The 25,185-nt window shown below is 47.5% G+C and overlaps 1 protein-coding gene across 10 annotated transcripts in view; it reads right to left on the bottom strand.

Moving 5' to 3' along the window:
* The window catches only part of FRMD4A (FERM domain containing 4A), a 608,721-nt gene that overhangs the window by 115,729 nt on the left and 467,807 nt on the right, over positions 1–25,185 (bottom strand). For all 10 annotated transcript variants that reach the window (XM_032349452.1, XM_032349459.1, XM_032349456.1 and 7 more), the window contains 2 exons: positions 21,757–21,849; positions 10,465–10,549 (listed from right to left, as the gene is read on the bottom strand). In XM_032349452.1, the coding sequence (XP_032205343.1) occupies positions 10,465–10,549; positions 21,757–21,849 (178 nt within the window). The remainder of the gene's footprint in view (positions 1–10,464; positions 10,550–21,756; positions 21,850–25,185) is intronic.

Here is a 25,185-nt window from a genome sequence, read left to right on the forward strand (position 1 = left end):
CAGAGAAAATAAGCTGAATGAGACCTCACAGGGGGCATGCAAAGACCACGCTGGGTTTTCGCTAGCTGAGGACCACATGGGACAGGGGGAGTGGGAGAGGGCCCATCAGGGAAGAGCTGTAAGCCCCTCCCAGCTGGCATGACTCCGAGGCTGGGGTATGACCATCCTCTGTGCCTCTGAGGCTCTCAGAGCTGCTGGACAGGCGCATCTTGGGGGTATCTGCTGAGTTCCCAAATCGCCTCGGAATCCAGGGTGGTCTGATGGGCATGTAAGAACTTTACCTAAGACGCACGGGTATGAGGAAGGTGCTGGTAGAGGGCATGTGATGCCCTCCAGTTATTACGGCCATAGAGGGCTGTACTCTGGGCATCTGTTTTACTTACTACAGAATAATGTGTTGGGCTTTCTCTCATCTTTTGAAAAAATGCCAAGGAAAGACACATAAATCTGTCGGTGTGCGCTTGGCCGCTCAGAGGGGGGTGGGGGAGGATGGCCCCACTTCAACCCCCACTCAGCACTGCTTGATCCCAGGTGATTCACTAGCCGAGGGAAGAGGCCTGAGGTCATTTATCAGCAGCGTAACTGTGAACAATATTCTCAGAAAGATTTCCATCTGTGGATCTCCAAGAGTTCCAAATAAATGGCCCCAGGAGAACCGTGAGCGGCAGGTGTCATGGACGTTCTCCAAAAGTCCCGAGAACTGGAGGGCCTCTTCACGTTCCCCTCACTCTGAGGGACTTGGTGGTGGTCTTCATACAGCCCTCGATCTTAATGGAAAGCATTCCGCTGTGGTCAGGAGTGACAGAAATTCCAACTTTCCACATAAGATGAATAAGATAATTGTAAAAGAAAATGTGATTAACCACCACATGCTAGGTTGACAAGATTTCACTGAGGATGATCTATACCGAGTCCATCCAGAACAGCTGGCAGGGATGCCCCAAGGGTCTTCTCTTGCTAACTGCCGCCACCCCTCTTCTCACCACAAAATGCCTAAAGATGTCCATTTCTTGCCATCCTCCTTAAGATCATTTCTACCCCCACTGGAAAGTTCCAGGTACTAGTTCCCATCTCCTAACAGCTCTGAGACATTGAATAAATCACTGGGTCTCCTTGAGTTTCATTTCCCTCATCAGAAGAAGGGGGATAACGATTTCTTTTCCAATAATTTTACTGAGTTTGGTGAGGACACGGATAGGTGACTTGGAAACTCTGAGACACACTGCAAACATCCTGACTGCAGTATTTACTTAGATTCATGGGGGTTTATAAACGGACTTCCCCAGTGTTGCCTCTGTTCTCAGCACCGGTGAGCATTTATAGGAATCGTGGTAAGATGTATTATTTTAAAGAGGAGGGCAGCATTATTTATATGTGTGTGTCTACCTGTGTCACTGTATGACCCAAGTGGTCCTGATGCTGCGCCTGGCCTCCCTGTGCCTGTGTAGGTGGCCCAGCTCCCTGCACAACTCGCAATGGCTACGTGAACATGCTTCGAGCAAACGGGGACTGTGGTGCCGGACAGGACCGACATGGTCTTGCACAACCGTCTTCCTCAGCCCTCTGCCAGTTTTTCATCTGTCAAGTTACTTCATGTTTAGCTGATGAGCCACTGAGGGGGACAAGCCAGCCAGGCTGGGTCACCATAATCTCATTTTGTGGCTCAGCGATTCCTCCTGCTGCCTGTTTACCACCCATGTCAGGCCCTGGGGGGAGTCTCCCTTTTAGAGGCCCCAGGCACCACCAAGATGATGAGCCCAAGTGAATTTGTTTCTAGAATTGAAAACGAAAGTCCCCCTCTGTTCTTTTTTTCCTCTTACCCCGTTACATGAGCACACGCACTAACACACACTGACCCTGCGACAATTGCGCTAAGAGATAAGGAAGAGGATTCTGATGGTCTGAGATGAACATTTATGTTTGTTCCTTTGTGCTCTGGGGCCTGATTGTGGGCTTTGTTTCTCTCAACTCCAGACAAGATGATACTATCTGCTCCTTAGCAAAGCTCTTTGAAGATCTTGGATAAAAGACAACTTATTTCAGTTCCAACAAGAGCGACGGTGTTTAGCCCTACATAGCAAATGTGGCCCAAGGATGCTTATTTAAATGTCAGTAACATGGGAAGCTCTAGACCAATGTGGACATCTCAGAAAAGTAGGGGAACAAGACCCCCAGCCCACATGAAGCAGGAATCTTTAGCTGCTTCTTTTCTGACATGATCTGCTCTCAGTGGGTACACGCAGACACCAGACTTGGTAATTTCATAGGAAATATGCAAATCCTTGCTCCCTGGGTTTGGAAAGCCTTAAATAACAACAATCTCCTAAGCGCTGTCTATATGCCTAGTTCAGTGATAGGTCATGGAAGGTGATCCTAAAAATTCACTCTGAAGAACGCTCATGCCAACTTTTCCTCTAACCCAAAGAAGGAAACTACAGTCAACCCTTAGATGGTGATCATGTGTTTTATTTCTTTCGTTATCATCGTTGGGCAGGATAAGGGCTGGGATTAAGCATTTAAGTATGACTTAAATATTAAGTATATTTAAGTGTGGATGGGTAATCCCATATTACCTATGGGATTCCTTCTTCGTCATCTTCTTCTTCTTTTTTTTTTTTTTTTTTTTTTTTTTTTACGATTTTATTTATTTATTTGACACACAGAGAGAGAGACACAGCAAGAGAGGGAACATTAAGCAGGGGGAGTGGGAGAGGGAGAAGCAGGCTTCCCGCCAAGCAGGGAGCCCTATGTGGGCTTCAGTCCCAGGACCCTGGGACCATGACCCGAGCTGAAGGCAGACACTTAACAACTGAGCCACCCAGGCACCCTGAGATTCCTTCCTTTTTAAAAATTAAAAAGACACTAATTTTATGACCTAGCAGTTGTGGTGTGCAAGACTTTTGAAAATCGTTGTGGTGACTAATTTTTGACAGCGATTTCCCTTTACCAGTGGAGAGAGGGCAGGATTCAGTTGCGTAGCCCAAAGGTGGGGCAAGAGCGGAGATTAGAATCCACACCCACCCTATCGCGCCCATCGGGTGGGACAAGCGCACTGCCTCCTGCCGGGCTGGCCTATGGCTTCTTTAGTTTGGCAAGAGAAGCCACAACCAAAGAGAAAAGCCTTGGCAGGAGAGCTCTGCTTTCTTGTGTGATTTTCCAGGGAACACACAACATCAAAGGCAGACTTCCCACGGGAGTCTCCCACCCAATAAGACACACATTTCTAAATGAGTTCTATCCATCCCCTGGTCATAAATTTTTTTTTTCCCTCATCCACCCGTAACCTTGGTGAATTAAAACATATCAGAGGGGCACCTGGGTGGCTCAGTGGGTTCCTGGATTGAGCCCACATCGGGCTCCCTGCTCAGCGAGGAATCTGTTTTTCCCTCTCCCTCTGCCCCTCCCCCTGACTCATGCTCTTTCTCTCTGACTCTGTCAAATAAATAAATAAAATATTTAAAAGAAAATAAGAGAAAACACCACACATCAGAAATGCTGTTGAGCATGCAACTGTATGGGGCATCAGGGACCCCCCCCCCCCATTCTATAGCCCCTCCTGCTCCACTTAAAGTTCACCATTGGAACCCTGTTCTCTCATGACCACACTCTAATCCTCGGCAACTTGGGTTGATTATGACTGTATTTTCCTGCTCTTCTTGTGCAAAACAGGGGACTATAAAATACAAAGCAAGGGGATGTGAGGGAGAAACCCATTGGGTCATGGGTTCTGCCTCCTGGTGAAGAAAGAGTGGCAGGCAGGAAGGTGGTGCTCCTACTCTCGGGAAAATGACAAATAGAACAAAACACAATGAAGCATCTTTCCTCACTTTTCCGCTGTTGAAATGTCAGAGATGCGTTCTCTGAAGAAAATGAATAGAAAGCTGGAATGAGGCCCCCATCAAAAGCACCAGGAATAGAAAGGGAGCCTATACCCCAAGTGGAGGGGTTCCTTCCCCTACCCTGGAAGTGGAGGACGCACCCAGACAGGAAGTGGAAGACCAGACAGGAAGTGGAGGATGAACACCTAGACAGGAAGTGGGAAGATTCTCCTCTGGAGAGAATGAAGAGCCACGGGAAAGGACACCCAAACACTGCTATTCAGAGTTCCTACTGAAAGAACCAGCTCGCCCGTGGATTGCTCCATGAGCATGTCCACCAGGAGACCACTCCTTCCCAGAAGCCTCACTCTTCCACATGGATGAATGGACCAAGATCAACAGACGACTGAGGCAAGCCTCCTACATGAAAGACAGAGACCAAACTAAATAGGAAATACACAGAGGGAAAAAAAAGAACTGAAAAGAAATAGGACACGGAACGTGTAATTAATATTGAAACGATAAGAGAATGTTACATTTAAAGGCAATAACAAGATAATAGACAATACAGTGTATACATGTAAGGAAAGATCAGATAATACCGAGTCTCAGGAATCGAAAACATGATCGCAAAGGTTAAAAAGCCAGCAGATTTCATCATATCGATGAAATCTTCCAGGGAGTAGAATAAAAAGACAGATGGAAAATAGGAGATACAAGGTATCATAGAAGGAGGCTATGCCCAGCATCTAATTAACATCAGTTCCATAAGGAGAACGTGAAAAAACAGAGGAGACCCCATCAATGAAATAGTACAGAAAACTCTCCCAGAACTGAAGAATACCAATCTCCGGACTAAAAGTCGCCATCAAATACACATCCTAGCGATTTACAAAGACCCATTTTAAGGCATATCGCCCTAAAATTTCAGATGAAGAGGAATAAAGAGGAAACCCTAAAAGAACCCACGGGTGGTCGTGGGAGAGGGGAGAGGGTCCACATACAAGGTGCAGCACAGCAGACTTCTCCCCAGCACACTCTGAAGCAACACCTTTGATACTCTGAGAGATGTCTTCATTCCGTATTTCCATATCCACTCAAGCTATCCATCAGATATAAAGGTAACACAAAGACTTTTTCAGATATGCAAGGACCCAAACACTGTACTTCCCATATGCACCTTCCCTGGATTTATTGGAGGATGTTCTCCAGTGAAAAAATGGTGTAAAAAAAACACAGGGAGACTCGGGATGTAGGAAACAGAGGACGCACTCCAGAGCTGGGTGAGGGACAGACTGGAGGGGAAAGGGGTCCCGTGCTGAGGTCTGTGGATGAGGCCAGGTCCAGGCTAGAGGGAGAGGATGGAGGATGGCTATAGGGAGGTCCCAGGACAAACAACAAAGGAGGCAACAACAAAAACGAAACCAAAGAGAGGAATGGATGGATGAATTACCCAGTGCATTTGGAAATTAATGTGGGCATGCACTTGGGAATCTACAGGAGCTCTTGGGGAAAAAATGATGGGCCCAAAGAAACTAAACAGGTAACAGCAAGGCAATTATTACCTTTAGGTAAAACAAGTGGTTGTCTAAAAAGGGTGCTGCTTGGATTAGTCATACTAATGGAATGCTGGCAGCTGGGGCTTTTACCCAGAATGGGGCTTACCACCACTTTGGGAAAATGGGAAATGGGAAAGTGTAGGTGGTTATATTGGAGGCCTTAATCTTCACACAACTGAGTTGAAATTCGATAAATCTAAAATGGATATAATCAAGGAATAATGATTTGTGCCAACTTATTTGGAAATAGGTAAGAAATAGCTGAAATTGTTGAAGGTGCTGGGACTTGGGGGTGGGCTTTTTTTCCCACAATAAGCCTCTTAGAACCATCTGACTTGAAAGTGCATCACATGTTACTTTGATAAAAGTATTAACTTAGAGGCACCTAGGCTCAGTCTGTTAAGCATCTGACTCTTGATTTCAGCTCAGATCATGATCTCAGGGTCATGAGGTCAAGCCCCATGTTGGGCTCTGTGCTGAGCATGGAGCCTGCTTGGGATTCTCTCTCTCCCTCTGCCCCTCACCTCACCCCCTCGACCACTTGTGCGCTCTCTCTCTCTCTCTAAAAAAAAAAAAAAAAAAAAAAAGTATTAATGCTTTATTATTTTTTTTAAAGATTTTATTTATTTATTTGACAGAGACAGAGGGATCACAAGTAGGCAGAGAAGCAGTCAGAGAAAGAGGAGGAAGCAGGCTCTCTGCTGAGCAGAGAGACCGAAGTATTAATGCTTTAAAAAGTGAATGAAATAGTGCTTGAAGGGAGCAGCAACAAAGGGCTCACTTATTTGAACAATTCAGATTCTGGTACACTGCAGGGATCATTGCCGGAGAAATGGGGAGGGAGTTCGTATGAATCCTGCGCTGGGTAAACAGTGCCCCGTCTACCAGCATCATGTCCAGGCTGCGTGCCTGGCACTGCCGTGTGGGCTTTTCCAGGACCCCCGTAGTGCTGGGGGGGCAGCATGGGTGGCACACAGAAACTCTCAGTTGAGACGAACAACTCGGGTCTGGATCCAAGAGAGCAGGAGCTCATAAGGTTCCCCGTGTGGAGCTAAACCAACCACACTCATGCTTTATCTTGCTTCATCTTTCCAAGAAGGGAGTGGGTCCGTTCCTTTAAATATTTATTTATATATTTAGAGAGAGAGAGAGAGCGCGCGCACCAGTAAGTGGTGGGGGGAAAGGGCAGAATGAGAGCATCTCGAGCAGACTCCATGCTAAGCGCAGACCTGGAAACAGAGCTCGTTTCCACGACCCTGAGATCATGAACTGAGCTGAAACCAAGAGCTGGATGCTTAACTGAGTGCACCCCCAAGGCACCAGGGTTTGGGTCCTTTAATGTCCTTGTTCAACCAAAGAGGAAAACTAAGCTTGGAGACATCAAAGAAGGAGTCCACATTCAATGCATGTACTAGGAAGCAGAGCGAGGACAGCGACCCAGGTGTGCGGGACTCCAAACTGAAACTCCCGATCGCCCTCTGCTGCAGGGCCTCCCACCAGGGCGGCATAGTTAACAACAGTGTAAACTGGACCGTGCCACTTGTTCAACCACTTTTAGTCCTTGGTCCTCGAGGAAGTCACATAACCTCTCGGACACCCTTTCTGGGTAAAGCTAATGATTCTGGCTCTACCTCTCGATTGGGCTCAATTAAAATAATATATGGGAAAACTTTAAAGAAGCTTGAAGTGCCAATGTATGCAAACGCACATATTATTTTTGATGACAGGAGGGAGACAGACAGGTGGTCTTGTTACCCTACTTGGTCCCCCACTTAAGCTTCAGGGAAGCGGGTTCTAGTAGGATCCTGAGGAGACAACCCGGGGTTCTGGAAGACAGACAGCAGCCAGGTCAGCAGGCAGGCTGACACTGGGCTTGTCTCGGTCCCAAATATGGCTGGTCATCTCCCCTGGAGGATCTGTAATATTAAATTTGGAGGACTTCTTCTTTTTCGTTTTCCATCAATCCCAGGTTCTTTTGCGAGTATAGTATTCAGAAGCACCGCAGCCTTCAGCTCCGGCTAAGCATCTGTGACTGGACTGAACTGAACAACTCTGAATGAATGGTTTCTCTCTTTTTCCCCAGGTGTCTGGACACACGATTTGGGGCCACCTTTTACTTGGCTGAGATTTCATCAGTTGGGGAATTGGAATTTCCAGACATTTACTGCCCCAGTGTGCCCCCTGGTGGACAGTCTCATGTTTTACTTCCCAACTTTCTCCAAGTGCTTTCACATTCATGAAACAAAAACCCTCAGAGACGCTTGGGAGCTGCAAGCTAGGAAGGCTGGTCTTAGTTCCACGCTAGAATGAGAAAACACATTTAGAGAGAGGAAGGATTTTGCAAGTTCCTGGAACTGTATTTAGTGTCTTTTTCCTCCATTCAGCAAAACCCCAAAATACTGCAGTCTGAGTGGTCTGGGTTTGAGCCCAGTGTAAGTCCTGGTTCAGCAACTGTCACCAAGCGAGGTCCTTTCACAGAATTGAACTTGATCCCTACCAGGCCCTTCATTATTGTGGTCATTTGCATTTGGAAGGACTATTCTGTGCAATGAATGTGCTGAAGTACTTCCAGAAGGAAGACTGACAGCTGATGTACCAAGCCAACTGGTGCGTGTGTTTTAATGTTTGGTGGGTTTGCGGCAATGCCTTAAAATAGGGTTTAGTTAAACCTGAAAATATAGGCGGTGGGATCTCCTCAGACTCCTTCCTCAGCTACTGACAACTTCACCATGAGCCCACTTAGCTTTGAAGTCCTCCGTGGCTGCTGGGGGCGGCGGGGGTGCGGTGGGGTGGGGTGCGGTGGGGGATCTCCACTCTGCGGGAGATCCTGCCCTCTGGGGCTCAGAGGTGGCTGACCTGGAGTCAGGTTGCCAGCTTCTGATCTGTGCCCTTGGGTGAATCTCCTCACTTCCCTGTGCTTCTTCTTCCTCCCAGGGGAAACAGGGCTAAAAAGTAGTATTCACCTCTAGGTGCTGGGAAGATTCAGCTACACAACTTACAGAAAGCGCTCAGCCCCAAAGCTGTCCTTCTCCATGGCTGTTGATGAGCTGACCTGGGCAGATGCCCCGAAGTCTGCATTTGTGCTACACAAGGGACAGCAGTGTGGGCTTTTCCTTCAAATACCTTCTTCCAGTAGAGGATCTCAGCCCTGGTGGTGTTTGCAAGCCCCTCTCCCCAGGCAGGGGGTGTGTGGGCATTTGGGGTTGGCCAATGAAAGGAAACACTGCAAGCATATGGGGGAACTGGACACAGTGCAAGGGAGAGACCATCCCACTCAATTAAGAATTGTCCCTGAACAGACTTGTCTCTAAAAAAGAAGTACAAATGGTCAATAAGCATATGAAAAGATGCTCGGCATCACTAATCATTAGGGAAATGCAAATCAAAATCACAATGAGATACTGCCTAACACCCATTAGGATGGCTATTATTTTTTTAAAAAGCCCAAAAAATAACAAGTGTTGGAGAGGATGTTGAGAACTTGGAAGCTTTACACGCTGTTGGTGGGGATATTATGCGGTGTCGTGGATAAATGTACTGTGGTACTGTGGAAAATAAAATGGCAGCTCCTCAAAAAATTAAGCATACAATTACCGTACAATCCAGCGATTTTACTTTTGGGTACACACCCGAAAAAACTGAAAGCAGGGACTGGAAGAAATATTTACCCATTTTCATGACCCATGTTCATGGGAGCATTATTCACAATAGCCAAAATGTACAAGAAACCCAAGTATGCATTGGTAGATGAATGGATAAACAATACACGGTCTCTACGTTCACTGGAGTATTATTCAGTCTCTACAAGGAAGGGAATTCTGACACACACTACAACGTAGATGAACCCAGACGTGAAATGCCAAGTGAAATATGCCAGTTACAAAAGGGCAAACACTCCATATCCATGATATGAAGTGCCTAGGGTAGTCTAATTCACAGAGAAAGCAGGAGGGTGGTGGCCAGGGGCTGGGAGGTGTATAGAAGAGGGATTTTGTGTTTGCTGAGTACAGAGTTTCAGTTTTGCGAGAGGAAAAGATCTGGAGATGGACGGAGGGGACGGTCATTGCACAAATGCTGTGAACGCACTCGGTATCATGGAACTGTATACTTACCAGTAATTATCATGATAAATTTTATGTGTATTTTAGCATAATTAAAAAATCTGCCCCACCTGAAGTGCCAATAACATCCCTTTGAGAGAGAAGTGGTCAGATAGGCATGCATTTGGTTGTAAGAAGTCCGCTCGTCCCTTGCACGTAACACCCAGATCTCCCTACAACGTGCACCCTCCTTAATGCCGGTCACCCAGTTACCCCATCCCCCCTCCCTTCACCCCGGCAACCCTCAGTTTGTTTCCTATAGTAAGAGGCTCTTATGATTTGATCCCTTTCTGTTTTCACTAAATTCTACCCCTGAAATTAATAATACACTATACATTACCTAATTGAATTTAAATAAAAAATTAATTAATTGAAAAGAAAGAACTATACATACTACAGGACTAACGGACATAGAAACAATTTAATAAACGGAGGAATGTTTCATAATTATAAATGGGAAGAGTTCATCTTTTAAAGTTATATATTATCCCTGCCCTTCTGAATTTTTCTCCATCATTCAATACGACTGCAATTAAGTTTTTTGTGTGTTTGTGTTTGTTTTGCTACATCTTTTAGCAAGTGCTCTCACATTTCTAACATTTATCTGGAAGAATAAACCAAACAGACTTGTGCAAAAAGAAGAAGAAGAAGAAGAAGAAGAAGAAGAAGTCGTCCACTCGTCCTTAGGGGCGCAGTCTACGCGGACTACGGCATCTGCCCTCCCCGTCCGTGTTTCCTCTTTGTCTCAACTGCCAGGGAAAGGAGACCCCAAGGAGCCAAAACTTGATGAACTCCTGATGGGATCAGGAGTCCCGTAGTTAAATGGATAGTGTTCTTTCAGGATGTTCTCACTTATTTATAGAATTCCACTTATAAATGACCTATATTAATCAATAAAATCACACTGGGGCAACAACATGGGATTTCTGGCTTCACATGATATTCCGGCTTTCAGTGGAAAACTGAACAGGAGGAAAGAGTTCTTACCTTGTAGATACAGGACTTAGCATTCAGAAAGAAGAGCTCGATGGTAGCATTGTCCTTCAGGTACGAGATGCTTTCTATATAGAACCTGAAAGAGAAAAACTACTAATGAGCCACAGAGGCAGAAACTGATTGAGCTGAAAATCAGCTATTTTCTGAGCTACAGGATTTGACATGAGGACCAGAACTCCCCATCCTAAATGAAAAAGGAAAAGGCGTTAATCCGTTTTTTGCATACGGTTCCTTTTCAAAAGAAAGCACAGTTTTTCAAGACCCTTTCTAGCACATGAGGACTGCCATGCCTGACAACCTTGTCCAGAGCCAAGAAGCCAGGCCTCCTACCGGAGGGGGTTAAACTCCACCATCGCCTTTCTTTTTCCTAAGCCATGTTCCAATTTTTAATAATATTATTTGATTTTCATACCTTGCTTTTTTGGTCCTAATCATTGTTGAGTTGGATTTCTTGAGGATAATTTCTCCTGCTCAATTGAAGAAGGGGGCCGTCTTTCTCTTTGAAATGGTTACAGCGTTATTTTCCCAAAGGTGGAGAGGCGCGATTTGATTTCTGCGAATCCCGAGAGCTATGGCAGTGCTCTTAGGCTGTGATATTAATGCATATTAAGCCAAACGAGAATTGGATTTTTATCCAGATGGAGCTTATAGATTTCTTTCACGATGAAACATGCTGAAATTATTTACGTTTACATTTAATGCACCTTTTTACGCATCGACTTTGGAGTTTATTAAATCATGTAATCAGATTAGGCACTTGTACTTGTCTAGGGACCAGCCGCGCAAAGGGAGGGGTGATGGAAGGCAGAGCCCTGCCGGGGAACAGGCTCTGAGTGGGGCCTCTGCGTACCTGCCACCCGGAAACTGGGGCTACGCCAAGGTGGTGGCGGCAGGTGTGATGGGAAAACAAGGGCTATGTTCTTCTAGAACAATGTTACAATATGATGGAAAGAATCCTGGGGAGGAAGTCAAGGGGCCAGTGATCTGGTCCCAGTTCCATATGATTTAGGGCAAATCACTTCATCTCTCTGGGCTTCTGTTTTCCACACTGTAGAAGAAGACCGCAGGTCAGTGGTTCTCCACCTGAGAAGTCTACCGTTTTCAAATATTAGAAACTCATTCAGATGAAAACAACAATCACAACAGCAAAAACAAGAAACCAGTATTTCATGAGGCTAGCAAAACCAGTTTGCAACCACTTGTCTGCAGACAAATAATGTTTTCGGTCATTCTTCGTGTTTGTGTGTGTGTGTGTGTGTGTGTGTGTGCGCGCGCAGAGGCTGTTGTGATGAGTATCTCACAGATTCATTTAAATTTGTGAGTGAATCCACAGTAACTTCAGATACCAGCAGATATTTTCAATCAACAGGTTCTAATACAATTACCAGCATGTGAGAGTCTACAGAATGTTTGGAAATTATAGTATGGCTCTCATTCTTGCAAAGCTTGGGAATGAGTAGGATCCTTAGTGGACCCCTGCCACCCGCTCTCTCCCTGCAAGAAAAAAAAAAAAAAAAGCAAGTACCAGCCTCCTGCTTTTTGGAGCAGCTGTTTTAGGTCATGGAAGTTCCATAAAGGGTCTACAGTGGTCCCCCTTACAGCACAGTGGTCCCAATGGAACCGCAAAGTGGTACAACTTCCTCGTCTCTACAAGTGGAGACTTGAAATGCAGTAGCAGGACGCTTGGGTGGCTTAGTTGGTTAAGAGACTGCCTTGGGCTCAGGTCATGATCCTGAGTCCCAGGATAGATCGAGTCCCACATACATCGGTCTCCCTGCTGAGTGGGGAGTCGGCTTCTCCCTCTGATCCTCCCCACCTAATGCTTGCTCTTGTGCTCCCATTCTGTCTCCCAATAAATAAATAAATAAATAAAAATCTTAAAAAGAAATGCAGTAGCAAGCTCTAAGTCTTGAAGCAAAGTAAGTTAAATTGGATTTAATAATTAATCCACATTTGTTGTGAAGGATTTTTTTTTAAACATTTATTTTATTTATTTATTTGACAGGCAGAGATCACAAGTCTGCGAGAGGCAGGCAGAGAGAGAGAGGAGGAAGAAGGCTCCCCGCAGAGCAGAGAGCCCGATGCAGGGCTCGATCCCAGAAACCTGGGATCATGACCTGAGCTGAAGGCAGCAGCTTAATCCACTGAGCCACCCAGGCGCCCCTGTTGTGAAGGATTTTTAACTGGGAGCAGTCAGAATAGCAAAATCAGAAGGAAGGAAGGAAAGAAAGGGAGACGGAGGGGTTGGGAAGGGAGAGCAGGGAGTGAGGGAGGCTGACTTGCAGGCGTGACTCATTATAGATAAATCTTGCTTTGCACCTTTGTCCAAGCTACTGCTCTTGACCCAGAAACCACCATTCTCCATGCCCCAAGCCACTCCTGCTCCCTTCTGCCCTCACTCAGGAACACGATGTTTCCTGGACTTCGCTGATGGCCCCCAGGGAAAAGCGCTTCTCCTGGGCTCTTCCTCTGCTTGCTGTGCTGCCCCAGGGTCCTGCACTTTCCCGTTCCCTGGGGCATCTTCTTTCTAGGCTTTGGTGGCCAAATCCCATTCATTTTTGTATCTCCACCACTAATACAGCACCTGGCACACACGTGGGCTTAGCAAGTGTCTGGGAGGGAAAGCTTCTGCAGGAAGGGGAGGAGCTCAGTGATCCCCGGATGTCCTGAAATTCCCGGTCAGGGGCTCATATTCTTCATCCAGGCCCTGTCCCCCTGCCCATCCCTCACTGTCAACATGGAAAGATGCACAAGCAGGCGCTGATCCCCTCGGATCTTAAAGCCAGGACAACAGCAGAAGTTTCTGGAGTTTGACCGTGAGTGACCTCAGTTCTACAATAATCACTCTGAGTCTAAATCTGTTGAGTTTGAAATCATGTAATTTTCAATGCAATGCCTTGTGTCTTTTCTGCATTTGTTTCGATTCTTGAGAATTAAGGAGGGAAGACGTTCGCTACTCCTGCCATCCGTTTTCTCCTCAATAGTAGGAGGAAACATAACACCCCCCACCCTTGCCAGAACTGAAGTTGGAAAGGACAGAGCGGGTTCTGTTCTCTGCAACAGCATTCGTGTCCCCCGAGTTCCAAGGGGTCTGGCTGGACACGAGGCAGGAACGTAGAGAAAATAACCTAATCTGAGAAGAGGAAAAATAAACCATCTCCTCTTGACAGAAACTGAGAAGCAGGTTCCTGTTAACCTTTATCACCGAGAAGCAGCCTGGAAAACAGTGTGAGCTCCAGGCCTGTCATATTACTATTCTGTAACCCTGGATATTTAACTCATCCTGAACTTTCCATCTGCGCTAGGGAACTTGTGAGTCAAAATGCCCAGAGGAAAACAGACCTCAGACATCTCAATCCACACACTGAGGCTCAGGGCAAACTAGGGGAGCACCATGGAGAAGAAACTTCTGGAGAAGTGGGAAACATTGATGGTTCGGTTACAAAATCTGAATTTTTTTTTTTTTTTTTTTAAACAACGGTTCTGTCCTTTTTGATTTTCATGCGAGCTCCTCGTTTTTGCCAGTAGGTGGCGATGTTGCATTTCCTTAACCACCAGTGCGCAGGTTGGGTTGGGTTGGGGGATCCGGCAGAGCTTCCTCATAGACCTGGTTCACAAAGAAAATTCCAGGTCTCTGGGTAAAGCCTAGGAACTGAATGCTTTCGTGTAGATTCACAGGGTCTGCACGGACAGTTCCAAGTCTGGCTCTGTATTAATCTTGGGGTTCTGCTGCTATGACATTTGGGGCCTTGGTGGCTCTGAAGGGACTGCCCCTCCCAGGGCTGACCAGTTCCTTTAGAGGCCTGAGCTTGCCTTTCCTATGCAGACCAGCCACCGGAGAGCTCACACACCCTTCCCTGCTCCTTTGTAGGGCCCTCACACTCCAGGTCAGGACCTTCCTGCCCTCATCACCCCAGGGCCTGGGCCAGGGCCAGACAACTCTGTATAACCCCTATGCCCCAAAGCCTACTGAAATTATTCAAAGAAGCCAAGCCTAAACCTGATTACCCTGCCTCACCCATTCCTTCCTGTAGAAACCACAGAACAAAGGCTCTTCCCCATATTTCCCCCCACTCCCTCTGCCTCCTGACCAACCCTTAGTGCGCCCTGGGCAGCGCTGCCTGCTGCGGCGTGCCCCCTCTTCCTGCAGACTGTGAGTAGCAAGCTGTCTTTTCAATGGCCACCACCCCCTGATGGGTTAGGAGTACCTGTACCCGAGTAATAATAAAACTTACTTTCAAACGTGTTCTTTGGCACATTTAGCAGGACTGAATAGGACAGCTTCCCCCCTCCCCCGCCCCCCGCCGTCGAGTCAAAGGGCCAACCTCTGTTCTAGGCCCAGGGCAAACGTGGGTCTGTTCCCTGAATCGCTTCAGCAATGTCACACCCCACCTGGCCCAATCATGCCAGCCTGAGCTCCTGCATCTGACACTCCGAAGCAGGAATAAATATGGGCTGTGCTCCTACGTGTTTGGGCCCATAAAATAATCAAGAGGTTCTGCAGCCTTGGGGAGTCTCCTCCCCTTTAACCCGCAGACGCCTCGGACAGCAGCAGCTTGCGCGGGTGTCCAGTGCAGGACATCAGTCCTCTGGCCCCTTCTGGACGGCCCGCTCCTCCTCTTCCCTCCCGCATCCACCCCCCGCACTGGGGAATCACCGAATCTTTACAGCAAGTGTTAATTAAATGGACCGCTGATTTCATTTTGTCAGGAACACAAGGGTCACATTCGGAATGCTGACTTTGAGTAGCAAAAAGGAGCAATGGGAACGAAACGGGTATGTGGTGCCGCTGTGAGTTTCTGGGGCTGGGTATCTCTGGTCTTTAGAATTTCACCAGCTTGAAAAAATCCTCACTGGGGCACCCCGTTGAGATCTAGCAAGTTCTGGTTAGCAGGCACCTCATTTTAGGATCCCTGACTTCGTTGTTACTATGGTGACAGGAAAGAACCACCGTGTCTCAACCAGCCAGGAAAGACACCAACAGTCAGGTCATAAACTTGGTTGTAAAATCCCCACTCCCAGATTAAACCTTCCTGGGATCGCCTCTCTCTCTCTCTCTCTCTGTCCTAGTGCTCACTTCAGTTTACTGTTGGTGAACGTCAGTTTGAGGAGACAAATCTAATCTCTTATTTATTTTGCTACCAACAGTGGAGATGATCAGCGTTGCAGGGACACTTGGCTGAAGACGATACAACTGAAGCAACAGCCCAGGCATGGAGGGGACCATCCTGAGCACAAACGTGATCCTACAGAAATACACAGAGATTTCCCTGGGCGTGCAGGGAAATTTTTCTTAGAATTTTTCTTTACCTGTTTCTTAACCTTGCCTGGTGAATACGATCAGAGGGTTGTTGTATTCAGATTTGGGGAGTTTGTTTCCTAGTCCCAGACAGTGGTCTGCAGAGGGACGTGACCTTGCTCACACACTGCTGTCCGGGCTGATCACAGAGCTGCAGGAGGGGAGGCCAGCAGGTGCGGCAGTCAGGCCATGCCGGTCATGCTAAGGAGAGCCGCAGTGTGATGATGGGAGACCAGGAACATTTTGAGGAAGGGAGCAGACGAGAATTCTGGAAAGCTACTCAGTGGTCACCTAGAGAGGGCCAGAAGGAGCCATAACCAGGACAGTGGTTCAGGGAGAGTCAGAAGTGGGTATAGGACCTATTTAAGACACAAAAGACAGGAATTAGTGAATGAAGGAAGGCAAGGAGGCAGGGGAGGGAGAGCAGGGGAGTCAAGGTGGACTCCCGAGTTTCCGGCTGGGTGTGTGGCTGTGCCAATCACAGAGATAAGGAGGTGCCACAGGAAGAGGAGGAAGTTTGGGGGCAGAGAGATGAAGATGCCATTGATTCAGGCAGAGGAGGGCAGAGAATCGCCCATTTAATTTGGGGCCTAGAGACTGCCCGTGACCATGGCGGTGATGGGGGGACAGCCACGAGCTGAGGAGCCAGCGGGATGAGGAGAAAGGAGACGAGGGCAGACCGTTGGTGTGGACATGGGTGCGGGCAAGGAAGCAGCAGCTGGAGAAGGATGCAAGTCAGGGACGGCATTCACTTTTGTCAGGGTAGAAGAGTCATGGTCATGGGGGGAAGAATCCGTGGAAAAGGAGCAGCAGAAAACAGAGAAAGACGGAAGCCTGGAGACAGGGAGCTCTCGGAGGAGCTGGAAGGGCCTGCACTGGAGTGCGCGTGGACTGGCTGGCCTCGGACGCTGGGCTAGGGTCGGTCTCCCTCCGAAGGGTATGCATGTGTGAGTGGGTGGGCACGCGTGCAGCAGGTGGCTAAGGAGGCCACAGGATGGGTGGATACGGTGATGTAAGGGAGCAGGAAGCCGCAGCTCCTTGGGCCAGCTTTCCCTTTCTCTACAAAATCATAAGCAGTATCACCTTGGAGCAAAGGAGTGAGCTTCTGGTTTGGAGTCTGTGGCAAGAGCAAAAGCTACCATGGGCAAGGCAGGGGACCCCGAGCAGGTGCCATGGACAGAAGTGGCTAGAAACACCAATGAACTGTGTGGACCTTCTTCCCCGGCCCAGTCATAGTCCACAGCTCAGGGACAGAAATAAAAAAATATGTGACTGGACTGATCCCACCCCACATGTGTGTGCGCGTGTGTATGCGTGTGCGTGTGCATGCACAAGAGCCATGGATGCACGGGGCCAGCAGCCAAGGGAGGGGCGGTCCTGGTGAAGGGGTGATTGCAATGGTGCATAGCAGGCTTTAGACTGAATCGGCAGAGATAAGGACAGGCAGGGCTGAGAGGACCCCAGAATTCAGGGAAATGGATGCACAGGTGCACAAGGGTAAGGGTTCGTATGCTTTGCCTCCCCCCCACACACCCCCTGTGCTCTACCCTTAGCTCCTAAACCAATGCCCACAACATAGTCAGTGCCTGGCTGATGGGACCATGGAGTCTTCTTTATAGGAGAGGGAAGAGCAAAATAGGGAAGAATGCTTCCCCACTGGTGTTCACCCTCATCAGCTAAGGGCAAGAGTTTCTCAAGTGGGGCTAATAGCACACACCTCGGCTCCTGAAAGCTGCTGCTTTATCATCTGCGAGGCCCCTTCCTCCACCGCTATGGAGTTTCCAACCTGCCACCAAGATTTGCGATTGGGGGCTGGCCCCCTGCTAATGGGGTGCACTCCACCAAGGCCACTGGGAGTTCAGCAGGGCTCGATCTGGAATGTCAGGCCTGGGAGGGTTGCTCTCCGCACCCTCTCACCCAGTGGGGGTGCAGCTGGGCCTGACGCCATCTCTGCAGATGGACCCCGGTTCTGCAGCTGCAGCCGAGTGTGCAATGCAAGAGGGACCAAAGTCACCAATCCTGACTTGGTCTGTGGCCCCGCCAGAGTCTCTGAGAAGCTATCATGGGGTCGCTTTTCACTTGCGGAGAGAGAGGCAGTGTGGTGGAGGGGGGAGGGGGGAGGTCTGAAGTTTGGAGTCAGATCTAACTGAACAGAGGTGGTAACTTACTAGCGGTACTAGGAGGAGAATCAGCATGTTGGGCCCTCATCTCCCTCCCTTCTTAATTTTTATTCTTTTACATTTTATTTATTTATTTGACAGAGAGAGAGAGAGAACATGCAGGGGCAGAAGGAGAGAGAAAGGCAGGGTCCACACTGAGTAGGGAGCCCGATATGGGACTCGATCCCAGGACCCTGGGATCGTGACCTTAACCGGAGTCAGATGATTGACTGTCAGAGCCACCCACGCGACCCTCATCTCCCTCTCTTTACCCAGGAGTAATAATACGTGATTCGAGGGCTGTGAAGATTTACAATCATTCTGAATAACGGACGGGTGTTTAATAATGGATAGTTCCCTTCCCTCAGACCTTTTTTCTTTTTAGGTAATTATTAAGACTCTGAAGGTTCTGTGATCACTCCCGGTGATCCGTGATCTGACTCAGGAGAAGGAAAGGGGAAGGTCCTCTTCAGGCTACAGCATGGGTCAGTGAGGACAGATTCTCAGTCCTCTGTCCCACCATGCTGAGAATACCCCGCAGCACGACACTAGCCCCAGGCCCTTCGAGGACCTGCTCAGAGGAGAAAGCAGAATTACCTCAATTCAAATTCATGTTATTTAATGTATTGGGGTCTTGTTTTTCATCATCGGTTGAATGGAGGGGATAATTTTGCCCCCACTCTCACAGATGTTTCGAATATGCATTACAGCAAGAGAATATACAACTGCCAAATAGTAAGCCATGCTGGGACGGCAGCCCAAATTTAGCTCCCCAGTGGCACGGGGTTAATATTTCCACTGGATGAATTCCCAACTCTTAGCTTGAGGCAGTCAGCCTTTTCCACGGTCTTTTATTGGGTGCTTTTATTCTTCATTTCCACAAAGGCTAACGGTGCATGTGTTACAGAGATGGAATCTCTAGATGTTTAAACAAAAGGAGAGAGGCTAGGAGCAGCTAGAGAGACTGCTTGTAGGCATGCACGTGGGCTGCTGGCTGGGCCGGGGCTGCTTCGGCCACCACGCTCTCACTGAGAAAAGAGAAAGGTCAGCGTGCACACGAGGGAATTGCCCAGCCAGATGGGGGCTCCTCAATGGACCCCAGGATCATCCAAGGTCTGAGTCCTTTATAAAGATAATTCGTCCAGCCATTCCTTTGGAGAAAACAGCCTGCGGGCACCCCTGGAAAGGTACCCAGGTATAAGTTAGGAATTCTTCCCAGGCACCAAGGTAAAAAATGCACAATTCGCCTACATGCCAGCATCAGCCTCCTCTCTTACAGAAAACAGACCCTTGGTGTTTTGCTTCTGTGTTGCACAGTTGGCTGCAAAGTGGGGACTCAGGAGAGTGGGGTCGGGAGCCAGGCTCCTCTGTGATGGGTGCCAAGGGGACACCCACTCTAGGAGGTGGCGCCAACAGTTCAAGTGACAGATGATGGGGAGACAGGCAGAGAGGGCAGAAGGTGGAAGTAGCCGCAGAGAATTCATGCACCTAAGAATCTGAGGAAGAGGAAAGACTTCAAGTTTGCAGCCTATGGGACTGAATGGATAATGAGGTCACAGATTTGAGGAACCACGGAAGGCCTGGGGAGGTCAAGATGCTGAGACTGGCTTTGGAGCTGCAGAGTTAGAGGCAACTCAGGTGGGCCAAGACTAGACATAGAAACCCGAGGCTCTGCAGAAAGAGCAGCTTTTGTGATGAGCTACAGAAGGAACTCTACCTGGTGATAATATTCTGCTGGGGTCTATCCCCAAACGTGGCCCGGGAGAATTTTTCCCTGGGTGTGTCCTCCCAAGTGCTGGCTGCAGCCACCTAGGAAAATGGGTGGTGGATGGCAGAAGCTTTCATTCCTGGTTCTCCATATTGTGAGCATGGGATCTACTTCTGCAGCTCTCCTCTGTGTATCTGGCGTCACAGAGAGAAGTCATGAGCGACTTGGAATGGCCTGCAAATCCTCAGCGACAATCTCAGGGCGCCCCAAGCTTTCTTCCAGGGCTCAGTTCCCGAAACCCACCAATAACTCAGCTTGTAACAGGCCCCTGCAAAATGCAGCTAATATACACCCAGCTCAGAATCTTCTCTTCTTGATTAATGTTGGTGAAAAGCAGCAGGAAGGGGGGAGCTCCTGATGTATGGCAAGTGGACTCAGCCACCTTTGATTACAGGTTAATGAAACGCTTAAATTCAACTGAGCCTTGCTGGATGCTGCCACACACCTCCCTGGTGGAATTGTGAACTCTCCTTTACACAGTTACTTTCCCATTTATCTGAGAAAATTGAGCCACCATTAAAGAGACTGTGACATCAAGATCACGCCCATCAGTAATGGAAATGGCTAAGATTAGCTCTGATAGGTTTGCTGCTCTGAAACAAATAAAAAGGGCATTAAATGCAAGTTTAGATCTGCTCCACCAGCAGGGGTAAAGATCCATACTCCGGCCTGGGAAATGGACCCTTTAATTCTCAGATGGGCTCTCTGATGCTTTCCGTGGTATCAGGATGGCTATGATTAAAATTGCATTCCTGACCATGTTCTCTTGGAAAAACTGAACTTTTAATTGTTTGTCCTGCTCTTGAACTTGTTAACATGTATTTTGTAAAGATTTTATTTATTTATTTGAGAGAGAGAGAGAGAGAGAGCATGAGTAGGGGAGGGGGACAGGAGGAGAGGAAGAAGCAGGCTTCCTGCTGAGCAGGGAGCCCAATGCAGAACTCAATGCCAGGACCCCGGGATCATGACCAAGATGAAGGCAGATACGTAACTGACTGAGCCTCCCAGGTGCCCCACTGAACTTGTTAACATATTTTTTTAAAAAGGACAGGGTGTGTATATTGGGTATGAGCGTTGGTGTCCACTGGAATACAGAGGCATTCGAGCCTAAATGCCCCTGCAGTTGTGCACAGTGACAGTTCTGCACAGACACAGACTGGTGGCTCCAAGAACCAAGGGCTCCAGGAGCTGCTGGATCTGGACGCACAGATCCTGGCTTCGCCCGTGAACCCAAGACATGACCCCCCTCTCTGCCTTGCCAAAACTTTCTGCAAATGAAAGTGTAAGTCTGGCTGACTTCATGTTTGTAAATGTTAACCATGAGAAGCAAATTATATTCTCTGCAGTCACAAAATAAAACTTATAAGAGATTAGTGACCAGAAAATGCACATCGTTTCTGGTATTTTATTATGCCATGATCTTACTGGGCAATGCCGTGATCTATGGTTTGTTGCTGCATTTCAACTAGTCCTATTTGGGGTAAGATAAAATAGGCAAATTTCAAGAGGCCAAGTGCCACTTGTGATAAAAGGAAAGAAGACACAGGGTTGCCTGGGTGGCTCAGTCGGTTGAGCACTTGCCTTAAGCTCAGGTCATGATCCCGCGATGCTGGGATCGAGGCCTGTGTTGGGCCCCCTGCTCAGTGGGGAGTCTGCTTTTCCCTCTATCTCTGTCCCTCCCCTCACTTGTGCTCTCACTCTCTTTCAAATAAAATCTTATAAAAAAAAAAAAAAAAGGAAAGACGACATAGACATTTGTGATGTAGTTCCAAATGACTCCCACCACCAAAATAATAATAACCCCAGGGTCTGTGTTACTATAAGAGACCAAGTTTAGTTTGAGAAATATACCCCCCACCCCAAAAAGCAAAAAAGAACTTGGACACTCACACCCTAGGATCCCGTCTACTAGGAATGCAGCTCGACCATGACCTCTGTCATTGGCAGTAGATGGCAACGAACTTGATTTCCGTCTCCTTTAATCATGCGGCCCTCCCAGGCCTTTCTTGACAAAGAAAAGGAGCAGCAGCAGAAGGATGGACACGAGGTATACATACCTGACACAGAAATATAAAACCACCGGTCCGGACTTTTTGGGGAAGTCATGTTCCAATACTCTTCGATCTAGCTGAAGCCAGTTTAAGTGTCCCCTGAGGAGAAGAGAGATAAATGGGTTAGGACTCCGGAGTTTGCATCTGTGATGAAGGCCTGTGTGCGGCGGAACATGTTGGATCACAGATCAATGTGGCCCTCCACTTCACTCCTAAGTTCTCAGTATTTGAAGGACCTCAAGGCATTCCCGGGGCGGGGGGAGGGACACTGAATCAGCGGCAGATCCCGTGTGACCTGAAGTTGGCGAACAGCAATCAGGAAGTGCGGGGCTCACGACCTGCTATCCATTTCCGAGATTGTGCTCAGCTTAAAAGGGAGGCATTCTCTCTCGTCCTGAATTCCCTTATCACCACCTTCCTGGATGCCTTTTTTCCCCAAAGCACGCAAAACCCACTTCAGAAATGTTAGCAATCTTCACAACATCTTGCTGGAAGCAGACGGGGTGAAAAGTGAATCACAGACAGTTTCTTAAAAATTTAAACTTCCATGCATCATGGACCCAGACATTCTATGCCTAGATATTTACCTATGTCTGTGCCAAGACTTTTTTACACACAGATGTGCAAAGACACTTTAACAGCTCAAAACTTGGAACAAGCGAAGTGTTTATCAACGGGGGAATGAGCACGATGTATTATAGAGCAGAATACTATGACCCAATAAAGCCCATAAGCTATTGATACGTACACCCACATGCATGAATCTCAGAGTAATTACTGAGTGAAAGATGCCAGACAAAGAGTACAGACTGTAGGATTTCATCTATATAAACTGCAGAAGATGGGGCACCTGGGTGGCTCAGTGGGTTAAGCCTCTGCCTTCGGCTCAGGTCATGCTTGGCAGGGAGCCTGCTTCCCCCTCTCTGCCTGCCTCTCTGCCTACTTGTGATCTCTCTCTGTCAAATAAATAAATAGAATCTTAAAAAAAAAAAAATAAACTGCAGAAGGCGCAAACTGATCTATACTGACAGGGCTCATTGGTGGTTGCCCTGGGGGGTGGGTGTGAGGGAGGGCTTTCAGCGGGGCAAGAGGAAACTTTCAGGAGTGTTGGATATGTTCATTATCTTGATGGTAGTGATGGTTTCATGGGTGTAGACACATGTCAAAACTCACCAAACTGTACTCTTTAACGAGTGTTTATTGTATGTTAATTATACCTCATCAAAGCTATTTTAAACAGTGAACCACAGAGACCTTTGATAGACAAATGGAGTGGCTTGTGTGTTTCTTCCTTCCCTCTCTTCTTCCCTTTTGTAAATATTAATTAGTCACTTTCTCGGAGAAAGGGTCTGGAGATGCAGCGGTGTATAAAATAGACACCATCCTGATTCCCCTTGAGCTTATGGTCTTGTAGGGAGACAGACCCTCAGCCACTATTCCTGCAATTAATAGCAGGATTACTAATCAGAATGGTATTAGGACCTCACACCTATGGTACAAGGACCATGAGAAATGAGAACACGTAAGGACCTGAGCTAGGGTCTGAGAAGTACTGCCTGGTGTTCGAGATTTGAAGAATAGTAAGAGTTAACTTAGCAAAGAGAAGGGGGACTACGTTCCAAGCAGTGTAGCCAGCATGTGCAAAGGCCCCGAGGTAGGGAGAAGTCTGGCATGTTGATGTTGTGTGAATAGAAAAGGATGAGGTTGTAGAGGGCAGCGACCAGCTGCTAGGGCCTGGGAGGCCACAAATGAGGACAGTGGTCTTTGCAGAGTGAGGCAGAACCATGGGATAGGTATGAGGAGAGGCGTCTATCTTTTCTTCTCCTCTTCGGACCCAGTTTTGGTCCAAAAGCCTGGAGAACTGAGTCCTATAATCACCTTTACTCAGGAAGCTCATGTTGAACAGACACAACTGATCCATGAAGCCTCCTCAGGTGCCTGATGTTGGGTAACATGTTCATAGCACATATGCAATATGTGAAAGGCTGGCACTAGCTCTGTGGACAATGGGAGACAAAAGTTGTCTGACTCGCTGCATTAGAACGTCTGTTCCTCCAAGCACATGCTTGCCTCCAACAAATGCAAGACAGAAAACATGCTAGAGGTTTCCATCTCCACTTGAGGAGCTGTACATTTTACACAAAATCTCTTTCAATGAAGCCCACAGCTGTGGCTCTGGAGATGGTATTTGAATCCGCTTCTGAAGAGCGTCCACCTGAGGAACTTCTCTTTTCCCTCCTCCTAAGGATCTCCATCTGGAGAAACATTTTTTTTTTCTATTAACTTTATCTTTCATGTTTGGTTATTCTTCTCCGAATATAGTAAGGATAAAAAATAATGGGAAAAAAGGATTTCTAAATAAAATGACTAGATCACTTTCTTCCAGAAAGGTGGAATAAATTCCCGTCCAACTAGAAGATGGGATCTGGAAGCAGAAGACCTCGGTGCCAACTTGGTCTCTGGCTGTACCGGAAATGCTGAGACTGTCCCCACAGGGTCATACTGCTTCAGACCTCCGTGCCTGAGCTCATCTCTCTGCCTAGTATGCCCTTCCCTTCCTTCTTCACCGAGTGTAGCCTGACCCATCCTTCAAGACCTGGCTTTCCTGTGTTTCTTCCAGAAAGCGCTCCTTGACCTACCTTCCCATACCACAAACCAGCCTGGGCTGGGTTCCTCTCTGGACCCTCACGGCGCCCACCCCAGGCATACCTGCTCCCATACACCCTCCCTACCATCTGTGGAAGCTCCTCTATGTATGCTTTCTGTCTCCCCAGTAGACTCTTTACATCTGAAAAACAGAGACCTGATTCATAAGGTAAAATGTGTATGTTTGATCAAGGGGAAGGTATTAGCACAAATGTTAGCCCTAAGTACTGGATAGTACGTTACAGTTACGCTCTTCCTGTCTCTGAAAATGTCCAGAATCTCCCAGAGCCTTTTCTTTGGGCTCAGAAAATCTTGAGAAAACTCTGAACAGCAATCCATCCAATAACTAAGCAGATTTAAATTTTAATCTAAATTTTAATCTCTTGCCTGACAATAATTTGTGATAAAGGGTCTGTCAGGAAGAACCTTTTTATGATTATCACAAGAGAAATCCACAGTGCGGTCCAATGGCCCAACATTACTGACCACACCAACTGCTTGGGATTCAACCTGGCCTTGGCAGGGGCAGGGGGGTGAAGGTGGGCCATGATTCACTTGGTGAAGAACCTCTAGGTGGGGACATTATGTATGAAAGGACACAGACATAGGTGTCCCTTGGATGCCACTCTGTTTAGGGTGCTCTGCCCTACTTCATCCATGTGAGCAGAAGACAACAAGAGGAATAGATTATCTCTCTACAGAATTTCATTCCCATTAAAATTTTTTTAAAGATGGGCACCTGGGTGGTACAATAATTTAACTGTCTGACTCTTGGTTTCAGCTTTGGTC

This window comes from Mustela erminea, chromosome 6, assembly GCF_009829155.1.
Source record: "Mustela erminea isolate mMusErm1 chromosome 6, mMusErm1.Pri, whole genome shotgun sequence".
In the NCBI taxonomy this organism is placed as follows: Eukaryota; Metazoa; Chordata; class Mammalia; order Carnivora; family Mustelidae; genus Mustela; species Mustela erminea.